Source organism: Lepus europaeus, chromosome 11 (assembly GCF_033115175.1).
Source record: "Lepus europaeus isolate LE1 chromosome 11, mLepTim1.pri, whole genome shotgun sequence".
Lineage (NCBI taxonomy): Eukaryota > Metazoa > Chordata > Mammalia > Lagomorpha > Leporidae > Lepus > Lepus europaeus.
In genome coordinates this window covers 116,277,584-116,289,951 of record NC_084837.1, presented here as the reverse complement: position 1 = coordinate 116,289,951, position 12,368 = coordinate 116,277,584, and the positions used below count along the sequence as shown (strand labels likewise).

At 44.3% G+C, this 12,368-nt stretch overlaps 1 protein-coding gene across 6 annotated transcripts in view; it reads left to right on the top strand.

The window, feature by feature from the left end:
- Window positions 1-12,368, top strand: part of LRRC49 (leucine rich repeat containing 49) — a 191,667-nt gene that overhangs the window by 2,032 nt on the left and 177,267 nt on the right. The window contains exons 3-7 of one of the 6 annotated variants that reach the window (XM_062206543.1): window positions 332-511; window positions 1,921-2,017; window positions 5,611-5,808; window positions 6,142-6,244; window positions 10,647-10,850. In XM_062206543.1, the coding sequence (XP_062062527.1) occupies window positions 332-511; window positions 1,921-2,017; window positions 5,611-5,808; window positions 6,142-6,244; window positions 10,647-10,850 (782 nt within the window). The remainder of the gene's footprint in view (window positions 1-331; window positions 512-1,920; window positions 2,018-5,610; window positions 5,809-6,141; window positions 6,245-10,646; window positions 10,851-12,368) is intronic. The other 5 variants (XM_062206544.1, XM_062206547.1, XM_062206545.1 and 2 more) reach the window with 5 other exon arrangements.

Genomic DNA, 12,368 nt, shown 5'->3' with positions numbered 1-12,368 from the left:
CCCGGGCCACAGCAGAGAGCTGGCCTGGAAGAGGAGCAGCCAGGACTAGAATTCAGTGCCCATATGGGATGCCAGTGCCGCAGGTGGAGGATTCACCAAGCGAGCCACAGCGCTGGCCCTCCACACGTTCCTTTTAAAAGGAGGGAAAAAAAAAAGTTTAGCCGTGGCAATATGCTGGGCTTGTTGTTAAGCAAAAGTTAAGATTTAAACACAAGCTTCTTTTTTCCCCTGGATCATTTGTCTACAGTATCTCTGGAAGTTCTAGAATTTCTGGCTTTTGATTTGATTTTTGAGGTGCACATGTTTTCCTTGCCTTGCTCTCTCACCTCAGTCCTCAAACCTGACCGAGCTGGACAGCTCCAGCCACTCACTGCAGTTGCTTCCTAAGAAGTTGTCCAGTAGGTGTTGCTGGAGGAACTCTAAAGTGAAAGGCGGTTTACAGGCCACAGCAAAAGGGGATGGCTGGGACGGTGCCGTCAGAAGGAAACTGCGTTACTTGTGCAAGAAAATGGTGAGCATGGGACCACAGACCCTTGAGCGTCCCAGCATAACAGTGGGTGGCTGGCTCAACTGAAAATATGCTTCCATATAGTTGAATATAATGCATTTCCTCCAATGCTTTCTTAATTGATTTCACTGGACAAATCCTATTGAACATTTTACTATTTCTAGGAACTATGTGCCTTATCCAGATTCTTTCCAAACCGTTCTTTTTCTCTTGTGTTGGCATGTGTTCTCAGAAAATATCTTTAGTTTATATAATTCATAAGGATACAATGCATATGCAGCATAATGCTTTTATTATGGGTGAAGGGGGATCATCCTAATTCTTTTAAGATACATATTTAGGGGGCCAGTGCTGTGGCGCAGCTGGTTGAAGCCCTGGCCTGAGGTGCTGGCATCCCATGTGGGCACGGGTTCTAATCCCAGCTGCTCCTCTTCTGATCCAGTTCTCTGCTGTGGCCTGGGAGGGTAGTGGAAGATGGCCCAAGTCCTTGGGCCTCTGCACCCACGTGGGAGACCTGGAGGAGGCTCCTGGCTCCTGGCTCCTGGCTTCGGATTGGTGCAGCTCCAGCTGTTGCAACCATCTGGGGGGTGAACCAGTGGATGGAGGACCTCTCTCTCTGTCTCTACCTCTCTCTGTAATTCTTTCAAATAAATTAAATAAACCTTTAAAAATACATATTTAGAGTTTTCTAATTGTAAGAGGTTGTTTTCTTATTGTTTTTCCTCAATCTTCTTACCAAATAATTACTTAAAATGAATTTAGTGAAAGCCCTTCTTGGGACGTTTAAATATACAATTTTATTATGTTATAAAAGAATTCTAATGATGAAAGTAGCATTTTTTCAGCAGCATTTAGTTTGTATTGTGTGCATTTTGGAGAAATCATTCTTGTAATCATTGTATTTGTGGAAAGGGTGCAGACAGATCGGAAGTTCCTCAGACTGGAGCTTCCTTTCCTGTGACCTCACGAACTTGATGTTGTGTGTCACAAAGTAGACATAACATAAGGTTTGCCATTTAAAGCGTGAAGTTCAGTGGCATTACCTACATTCAAGTGTGGTGTGGTCGTTACCTCTATCTCTTGCCAGAACTTTTTCATCCAAAGGAAAATATCCATTAGGTGGACAAACCCCAAAACCACAAATACACTTTTTCTTTCCTTTCCTTTGTTGCTTGCTTGCCTTCTTAGTTTGCTTTTTCTGTCTCTGTGGATTTCTCCCTCGTGAGTGTTCCATATAGATGGAATTGTGCAATATGCAGCCTTTTGCATTGGGCTTCGTTCATTTAGCATGGTGTTTTCAAGGCTCATTCATGTTGTAGGATGTGTCAGTTATTGTGTGCTGGTTTATAATTATCTTCATTACTCCCCACTAGGTTTTTTTTCCAAAATTTTTTTAAAATGATGTTTTTCAGGTTGAATTCAAGCTAAATAGAGAAACACCATCGTTCCCTGGTAGACTCTTACAACATGACCTTGAAAGAAACTACTCAAGTAGGCAAGGTATTGTCAGTGAGTAGAGATCAAATATGGTTCATCTTCTTTGAGTAATAATAATTGTTGAATATTATTGATCACTAGATACAAATAAACTTGAATTAAAAGTGAAATATTTCATTGGTTATCAAATTGGTTATTCAAATTAATTTGAATTAGAATTGGCCTTATGAACATTACATAGTAGATCATTTCTAATACAGAAAAAAAAAAGTCGGTTATTTTAACTTGAGGGTGGGCTATGCATAGAAAATGGGGAAGGAGTGTTCCAAATATTTATGAAAGCTAGGAGAACTGGCTGATGAGTGAGGTCAAGAGTAAGTAAGGAAATAAGGAAACAAGACGAAGATGAGTCGGATGTAGAAAAGAAGCAGTCTCTCCATTGACCATGGCATACAGTCACAGACACTTCATAGTACAAGCCTTCAACTTTGGGGTGTATTATTTCAGCTAGTTTGTCTAAAACTTGATGTGTGGTTCCTTGTAGGGTTTTTGAACTAGTGTGAAGAGTTAACCGCTCTATTCTTGAGGCTTTTTAATGAGCCAGATATTCCAGGGAGTATAGTACAATAGTTTCAGTTAACCTAAAATCGATTGATTAAATTCCTTAATTAACAATTTTAGAAATGTGTGTAGATGCTCGTCAGGCTTGGCATTTAAGATCGTGATAGATCCATGGAAGATCTAGAATCAGAATTTTGGTAACCAAAACAATCCCAAAGATAAGCTGAGTAGACACAGAACAGGGTGCTTCAAAGAGATTGTGGAAAAATGGAATTAAATGATGTTCATTTTGGTGCAAGCAAGCTTGAAATCCATGCATAGTTTTACATAATACAGATTTTCCATAATCTTTTTTTGAAGAGCCCTCACATGCATGAATTTCATATTCCTTTGCACCAAAACAAACTTATCTTTTAAGTCTATTTTCTGTGAACTTTTTTAAGATTTATTGTTTATTAGTAAGACAGAGGGAAGGAGAGAAAGAGAAATCTTCCATCAGCTGGTTCACTCCCCAAATGGCTGCAATGGTCAGGGCTGTGCCAGGCCAAAGCCAGGAGTCCAAATCTTCTTCTGGGTCTTCCACTTAGATGCAGGGCCCAAGCACTTGGGCCATCTTCTGCTGCCTTCCCAGGTGCATTCGCAGGGAACTGGATTGGAAGTGGGGTAGCTGGGGCTCAAACCAACACCCATATGGGTTGCTGGTGTCACAGGTGGAGGCTTAACCAGCTACACTACAACACCGGCTCCTCTCTGAGCTTTTTGAATTTTGCTCATATCTACAACGCCTGTGTGTCCATCTTCCCACATACCCATCTATCCACCCATGTGTGTATCTACTCATCCATTCATACATCCACCCACACATCTATCTGTCTGTCCACTCATGGATCTAACAGGTCAGCCAGCCAGATAACTAGCTGCATAGCTGGGTAGCTCTCCTCCTTCCTTCCATCCATCCATTCATCCATTCTTGTATCTAGGGTGTAGTACAGTGAACATTCTTACCAACCGTCGAGTATTATGCTTCTTATGAAAATGCTTATGAGATCTTTATGAAGAAAATCATTCAGCATTTTTTTTTATTTTGACAGATAGAGTCAGACAGTGAGAGAGAGAGAGAGACAGAGAGAAAGGTCTTCCTTCCGTTGGTTCACCCCCAAAATGGCCGCTACAGCCGGAACTATGCTGATCTGAAGCCAGGAGCCAGGTGCCTCTTCCTGGTCTCCCACATGGGTGCAGGCGCCCAAGCACTTGGGCCCTCCTCCACTGCCCTCTTGGGCCACAGCAGAGAGCTGGACTGGAAGAGGAGCAACTGGGACTAGAACCCGGCTCCCATATGGGATGCCAGCGCTGCAGGCAGAGGATTAATCCAGTGAGCCATGGCGCCAGCCTCATTCAACATTTTAATAGTAAAAATCAAGAATTTATGGTAACACAAAGTAGATTTCTAATTAAGTACCAGTATGCTGGAAAAGCAAGTTATCTGCTGATGGCCTACTGAATTTAGATCCTATCAATTATATAAAGAATGTTAAATAAGGTCTGTCCTTCATGGAGCTTATACATTTAATTGGGAAGACAAGGCTAGCTATTTGGTAAGTTAAATAGTGATAGAGGACATAAACAATGACAGAGTAAATGTTTTAATTAAAATTTTGCCACATAGTGATATAGTTTATATTCCCACATATGTATGTGGCTGTTTTAGGTGTTTCTGGTTCTCAGAGAACATCATGGAATTAAGGTATTTCTACCTTATCATTCATGTCTCTTGCTATTTAATGTAAGGTGTATATCAGACTGATGATAAAAGTAAGATCATTGGTACTGATAGAGATTATGAGTTCTGTGTATGCTTGGAGTTGAAAAATGTGAGGATAAAATTCCTTTAATCACTGACTTAAAGTGATATTTACTCTTTAATTATTATCTCTGTAATCCACATCATAAAAGTTAAGTCTGACTCTTGAGTTGAAGATTGGGTTGAATTTGTAACAAAATAATTCAAAAAACCTTATGCTAATGCTAAGAAGAAAAATCAAAGTATTTATTGTTTGGAGTTTTTCCTTTACCATTCTTTGCTGAATAGTTTTCTTAAATTAGTTAATCTTTGGATTAGTTTTTGTTTAGTTTTAACTATCTGACTTTTGATTTCCAAATTTATTTATTACGTCTTGTCTTCTTGAGTGTCCTGCTGGGAAGTGGTCATTTTATGAGATCTGTTCTTTGGTGAGCATGATTCTTCTACACGGAGTATCATTATTCATTGTCTTTATAGTTCATGATACTCAGAAAAGTGGGGTGTGATAATTGATTATGCTGTTCAAGAAATTACATGTGGGATACTTTGGTTTATGCCTTGCAGGCCTAAAGAAGCTAGCAAATCCACTGCTATATTATAGCTTTAAATACACTCCAAGTTGTCATCATTTTGTGTGATGGCCTACCAAGGAGTTGTTAGCTTCCTCGGTTTGGTTTTTATCTCTTTACCCTACTGATTAGTTTAAGCAGAAAATTTCTGTGGTGGGCTCAGGTTTTCTTTCCTATGAGCTGCTCACATCAAGCACTGAGCATCAGCTGCTGCGTTTAGCAGATATTCTCGCTATAGGGGAAACACGGTAGATTTTCACTGGCATTCAAACTGTCACTCAAATCTTACCTCATTTCTGGAAATTCCTTTCATTTCTTCTTGACCACCTTCTCTCTTCTAGTTCTTTAAAATCTATCTTAATATCCTCCTCCCCTAAACCCATCTGTAACCATTTTCACTAAGTGTTAAGTAACCAGATACACTTATATACAAATATACCAATAGGTATTCTTTCTTAACGTGTGTTTTGACACATTGTTCTCTTTTGTTTGTTAAGTTAATTTCATAAGTTTGCCTGGTACACCATCTAATCAACAACTTGTAAATCCCATGGGGGTGCCATATCCCCTGTGGACCCTAGTTAAAAGTTTACCAGGTAACCACTTTGTTGTCTTTGCAATGTTGTTTACCATTAGTAGCTAAACATCTGCTTTCTAAAACTGCTTTCCCCATATTTCCTGTAGCAAAATCATGTATTGTGTAGCCTTGTGATCAACTTTTTGATATCTTGAAGGAGTTGGAAGAATAATAAGCCCCTCGGCTCGTAGCAGATCGTCATACATCTCATCCACGACAAACGTGACAGAACTGTGTGGGCTGGACGTGCACACTGCCACGAGCTCCTTGTCAGCATTCGGAGATTCTTCCATCCAGACACCTACCAAGGCCAGGATCCGGCAGGGCTGTCATAGCGCTGGCCCCAATGTGTCTGGTAATGAGGGGCTATCTCAGTGCAGGACAGTTAAGATTTAGTGTTAGGAGTTCCCACTCTAAAGGAATCAAGACAGAACTGGCATAATCTTCCACTCTCAGCCAGTCTGTAGGCAGGGGAAGATGACTTGGCGTACACGGAGCACCTGGTTGAGGTTGGAGGAGGAAAGCAACACAGCAGTATGAGGAATTAGTTTCAGATATGCAGGGCTTTGGAAGCTGTGCTTCCTAGAGGAGATGTTTGCAGGTGCCAGAGTGTTCCAAGCAGGTGGCTTTAATGTCAGTATGGTAAGGGTTTTTCCTACTGGGGTAACTTGCCTGTCATTTTCCACAGGTGACCACATTAACCTGGTGAGCTCCTCCATGCCGTCGTTTCCTGTTCTCCATCGTCCTTCCGAAGAGAAGGTTCTTTATTCAGATAGGCTGACCCTGGAAAGGTGAGGATGGTCTCTTCTCAGTTTCTGACTAGGTAATACATAGAAGCGATACGAGAGTGGGAAGGTGTGGAAGTCTCCTCCCTGCCTCCTGTGCCCCAGCCATCTGGTTCTCGTTCCTAGGCAGAATCAGTTCTTTTTTTTTTTTTTTTTTTTTTTGCCAGACAGAGTTAGACAGTGAGAGAGAGACAGAGAGAGTTATAAACAGTGAGAGAGAGACAGAGAGAAAGGTCTTCCTCCCATTGGTTCACCCTTCAAATGGCCGCTACAGCCGGAACTATGCTGATCCGAAGCCAGGAGCCAGGTGCCTCTTCCTGGTCTCCCACACGAGTGCAGGCACCAAAGCACTTGGGCCATCCTCCACTGCCCTCCCGGGCCACAGCAGAGAGCTGGACTGGAAGAGGAGCAACTGGGACAGAATCTGGGGCCCAACCGGGACTAGAACCCCGGGGTGCCGGCGCCACAGGCAGAGGATTAGCCAAGTGAGCCACGGTGCCGGCTCAGAATCAGTTCTTAACCAGTTTTGTTTGTTTATCCTCCCATGGGCATAGGATAGAGCAAACTGTATGCTTGCAGTCCTCACAGAGCGTCCTGGGCCTGTCCAGCTGGCTCCGCTGGCCTCGTGCCTCCCGGGCTCTCTTTCACTCCCTGTGCTCCAGCCATGCCTGCCTCCCCGCTGCTCCCTCTCCACGAGGCTGTTCCTCCACACTGCCTCCCCTCCTACAGGTCTTCACTCAGATTCGTCCCAGGGATGGCTTGCTCCAGCTGCCCTGGAGAAACAAGACCGCAGCCCTTCCTCCCTGGCCGTCCCGGCCCTCCTGAGCACTCGGCACCCTCTAACGTATGAATAGTCACCTGCTGTTTATCATTTGTCTCTCCCTGTTAAGATGTGATCTGCACACGCACAGGGATTTTGGTTCCGTTCTGTATCCTTGGCATCTAGCACAAAGCCTGGTACAAAATAAGCTCTTGATAAAAACAATTGAGTTTCTTCATTGAATCTAAGAAGGTATCCATAACAGAACGGTGGGTGAAGGAGCCCAGTCCCCCTACCCTTGTGGTGTAATCCGCAGAGAACACGAATCTGCTGCGTTTCCCTGTAGCCTCCATGCGCATCTGATCACTAGGGGCAGGGGCCCATCTGTGTTTGCAGCTGGGAGAAAGCTCTCTGGAGCCTCTGACATGTCATTTTGCAGGCAAAGTAACAGCAAAGGGCAGTAGCTTTCCTGATATCTTTGCAGGATGAAGGCCTGTGAGATTCTGATGCTGTCTAATATACCGTTCTTAATATCATTTTGATGTCTTGAGGAGTTTTGTGATCATTTTTCTTAGGACCTGTAAAAGTCCAGCCCTCTGTTGCGTGTTCCTTGATGTTAGCAGGGGCCAGTGTTTGTAAAGACTGACATAATGTGCTGGGCACTTCTGTTGCAGCTGGAGGAGGTGACTCGGGGGGTTATGAAGAGGGTCCTGAGCAGCATGGGCCTCTGGGCTTGAGAAATACATTATGAACAGGTGAAGACTTGTGTGTTTTGAAAATCAGGACAGGGGAAGAGAGTCACCACAATGTCATAAGCTTGGTTTGACCACAACCAGCATGTACAGTCAAAATTGGGTTAGTAGCATGGACTGACTCTCAGGGGTCCTTCTGTGAGAGCCAGTGGATACCAGCAGGGGCTTTCGCTGGGCAGCTTCACCGCCAGGAGCCTCAGGGCTCAGGAGTGGAGTGCAGCCCCGAGAAGACGTGCTGGCACTTGGAAGAGTGAAGCTGAGGCTCCGTTGGGAGCTCAGACAGACAGGCCTGGAGAAGCAGGGAGGAGGCTGTCAGCAGCGAGAGTGCGCTAAATCAGATGTGTCAGCAGCAGGAGGAGGCGCGGCCTCGAGGGTGCTGGGCGCTGGTTACTGTGTGTGTGCCTGATGCTCTTCATGGAATGCCAGGGATTTGTGGAGTTAAGGGGTGCACAGGCGGACCTTGGAGCTGGGACTTAGCTGCTGTGTTTGGAGTCCAGGAAAGTGGACTTCCCAGCTCCAGCAGCTCTGCCAGGGATTGCCTGGAGTTATCCTTCCTTTCTTTCTTTCTTTCTTTCTTTCTTTCTTTCTTTCTTTTTTTTTTTGACAGGCAGAGTTAGACAGTGAGAGAGAGAGACAGAGAGAAAGGTCGTCCTTTTTCCATTGGTTCACCCCCCAAGTGGCTGCTACGGCTGGCGCGCTGCACCGATCCAAAGCCAGGAGCCAGGTGCTTCATCCTGGTCTCCCATGCAGGTGCAGGGCCCAAGGACTTGGGCCATCCTCCACTGCCTTCCCGGGCCATAGCAGAGAGCTGGACTGGAAGAGGAGCAATTGGGACAGAATCTGGTGCCCCGATCGGGACTAGAACCCAGGGTGCCAGCGCCGCAGGTGGAGGATTAGCCTAGTGAGCCGCAGCGCCGGCCCGAGTTTTCCTTTCTTAGTGGTGGCTGACGTCAACGTTGGGGCACATCAGTAAGTGTGAGATACAGAGAAGAGTGAAGCGTGGGAAATGAGATCATTTCATTATTTTGCTAAGCTGGAACACCGAGGAATACATTTTAAGCTAGGATGCTTAACTTTATAAACCACAAGTGCCAACTCTGGTCATGTAACTGAATGTCGGCAGTGAATTGTCAGTATTAACCACATATAAAAAATAAACTGTTGCCTGATATTTTTTACTTTTCCTCTGTTTTAAACCAGTGTCTATATTTTTAAATGTTACATTTATCTACTATTAACATTTAGTTAACTTTTCTGCTAATCTTTTTTTTATTACAGGAAGGATTCTGATCACTTCCATGGTTTTGTACTTGTAACAGTCTGGTTTATTTTTAAAAGATTTTATGTATTTATTTGAAAGAGTTATAGAGTGATAGAGAAAGAGAGAGAGAGAGAGAGAGAGAGAGAGAATGACCTTCTATCTACTAGCTCACTCCCCACATGGCCACAATGGCTGGGCTGGGCCAGGGCAAAATCAAGAGCCAGCAACTTCATCAGGGTTTCCCACGTGAGTGGTAGGGGCCCAAGTACTTGGGCCGACTTCTGCTGCTTTTCTCAGGTACATTAGCAAGGAGCTGGATTGGAAGTGGAGCAGCTGGAACACGAGCTGACACCCGTATAGGATGCCAGTATTACAAGTGGCACCTTTACCTGCTATGCCATAACTCCAGCCCCTATTTACTTATTTTTTAAAAAGATTTATTTATTTATTTGAAAGGCGGAGTGACAGAGGTGGGGGAAGGACAGAGAAAGAGATAGAGATATTTTCTGTCTCCTGGTTCACTCCCCAAATCACCACAACAGCCAGGTCTGGACCAGGCCGACACCAGGAGCCAGGAACTCCACTGTGCTCTTCCCCAAGTACTTGAGCCATCTTCTGCTTCTCTCCCAGGCACGTTAGCAGGAAGCTGGATCAGCAGCTGAGTAGCTGGCACTCTAACTGATGCTCCGACATCTCAGGGGTTACTTAACCCGCTGTGCACAATGCCAGCCCCTGGTTTATTTTTTTAAAAACATTACATTAGCATGATTTTTACTGAAAGAAAATGTTCCTCATCAACCTGATCATCACATTAGATGGGGCTGTATTTTTCTTGATGATCCCTTTGAACTTCTCAGAGTAGAATTGCTGAATACATCCTGTCTGGCCATATTATTGCACTAGTAGAATTCTCAAGGGGCTCTGCACTTATTTGCTTCATATGCAACACATGTAGCTCTTTGCCTAACAGAGGCTTACTGCTTTAAGGTTAGCTAAAGGCACATATTACTAAGGTTTCATCCAACCTCTAGCATTCTAAATGTTTCAGTGCCCTGTAGCACTGTAAATGCCTTGCATAGTTGGAAGCTAGTGTGGAACGTGTAAACCTGGAGAAACGCTCAGTGAGGGCCACATAGCCATTAGTGCATGTCAGGATGAGCGTACCCCTCAAAGTGCGCAAGAGATAGCTGAGTTTCTTGCTTTTTCAAAGATACCCCCAGCCCGAGGGGCTGTGGTTCCATGTGGTTTTGCTCTGCTGTGTTGCAGGATAGCCTTTACTCTGATGGATTGAAGCCAAGGGCATTTCTCTGGTTGTGTGGTGTGATTCAGCCATCCACACCTGTCACAGAGGGCAGTTGCATGGAAAGTTTTATGATACTAAAGTCAGTTTTATATAAAATAACTGATTTTGAATTTTTAAAAACACAATGATATCTAATTTTAATCAGTCTTGGCCTTTTTTTTTTGCGAATGACTTACAGTGAAATACAAGTCATTCAGTTCACAGGGGCTGAAAGTGGTCCAATGTAGCATTTTCTCCCCCCAGCATGGGCACAGAGAGATAGTAATAACAGTATTCATAAGAGGAGGTGGGCTGCTGACTCAACCTTACTAACCTCTAGAAATTTCTTCTAGGCAAAAGTTGACTGTGTGTCCTATCATCAACGGGGAAGAACACCTTCGTCTGTTGAACTTTCAACATAATTTTATAACTCGGATCCAGAATATTTCTAATCTGCAGAGGCTAATCTTCTTGGATTTATATGATAACCAGATTGAAGAAATTAGTGGACTTTCTACTCTGCGATCCCTCCGTGTCCTTCTGTTGGGGAAAAACAGGTATTCTGTGTAGAGCAGTATTGTCTGCAGCCTGATGCCACACATGGAATAATGTTGAACCCGTGATGTTTTCATGGCAACTTAGAACTGAGTAGCACTTAAGAAACTAATTGACTAGCATTTTGATTTTAAAGATTTATTTATTTATTTGAGAAGTAGAGTCACAGACAGTGAGAGGGAGAGACAGAGAGAAAGGTCTTCCATCTGCTTTCTTACTCTTCAAATGACTGCATTGGCTGGAGCTGGGTTGATCCAAAGTCAGGAACCAGGAGCTTCTTCCCGCTCTCTCACACTGGTACAGGGGCCCAAGGACTTAGGCCATCCTCTACTTAGGCCATAGCAGAGAGCTGGATCGGAAGAGGAGCAGCTGGAACTAGAGCTGGCACCCATATGGGATGCCGGCACCACAGGTGGAGGATTAACCCCCTGTACCACAGCACGGGCCCCATGGACTAGCATTTTTGAAAGATAATTTGAATGTATTAAGCCTCAGTTGTACTTTTTTAAAAACTTAAAGATTTATTTGGCGGACAGGACATCACACTTCTAACTCAATTAAGAAATATTTGTGTAGTCCAGAGATTGGTTGTATAGTCCTGAGGTTGGTTCTGTATTCATTTATTTTTACATTTACTACGCCATGATTTCTTAGGGAATGGGTTGCAGCTGTTCCGGCTGTTTTCTCTGGGTTCTGACAATGTGGACTTCACTGGGTGGAGCAGACAGGAGCTTCAGTTGAACACAGGGAGTTTTCTCTCTGGCTTCCTTGATTTTCTGGTCATTTTTCCTTCACATGTTTCAGAAAGCTATCTTGGCTCTTAGAGTATTTAATATGCTCAATATGCACATTAATTCTCTTGGCAAGAATCTTGCCGTTAGCTTGTTTGTTTACAACGGTGCCATCAGCACGCTGGGTGATACTCTGGACTTTGCAGTTCTGCCAAGGTCACGTTTACGGGGCACTCCTCTTTGAACGGTCCCATTCCCTTGATGTCTGTAGTGTCACCTGTCTTGTAGGCGTGCACACATGTGGCCAAAGGAACAACTCCGTGTTTCTAAAAGGCCCGGCAAACCCCGGCCGGGTCCCTCCCTTCTCCCTTTGTGTTCCTCATCTTGGGGAACTACTAGAAGCTGGTGGTTCCGGTAGAAAGGATTCGGTTCTACTTTGTTTCATGAGATTCAGGCTGACAGCTTTTCAAAGCAGATCACGTGTGGAGTGTGTTTTGTAGCTGTCACTGTGCAGTGCCTATCTTAAAGGGGAGCAAACAGCAGCCTTTGGCCTCTGTGCTGCCTGGACAGGTTTTAAGTGTGTGCATTCGCTGCAGGCTGTGTGCTTCGCTGGGATTCTCCTGTGTGCCTGTGACACCCTCCTCACGTAGTGTTCCGGTGTGTGTCACACTATACCCTGGGGGAACCCCCCTTGCTTACATCTCCTCCAGTGTGACTCGTTTTCTTGGGATTTAGTCACACGTTTTCTTCCGTGATGAGCACGGAGGGCTGTTTAGCGGTGTCCAGGAT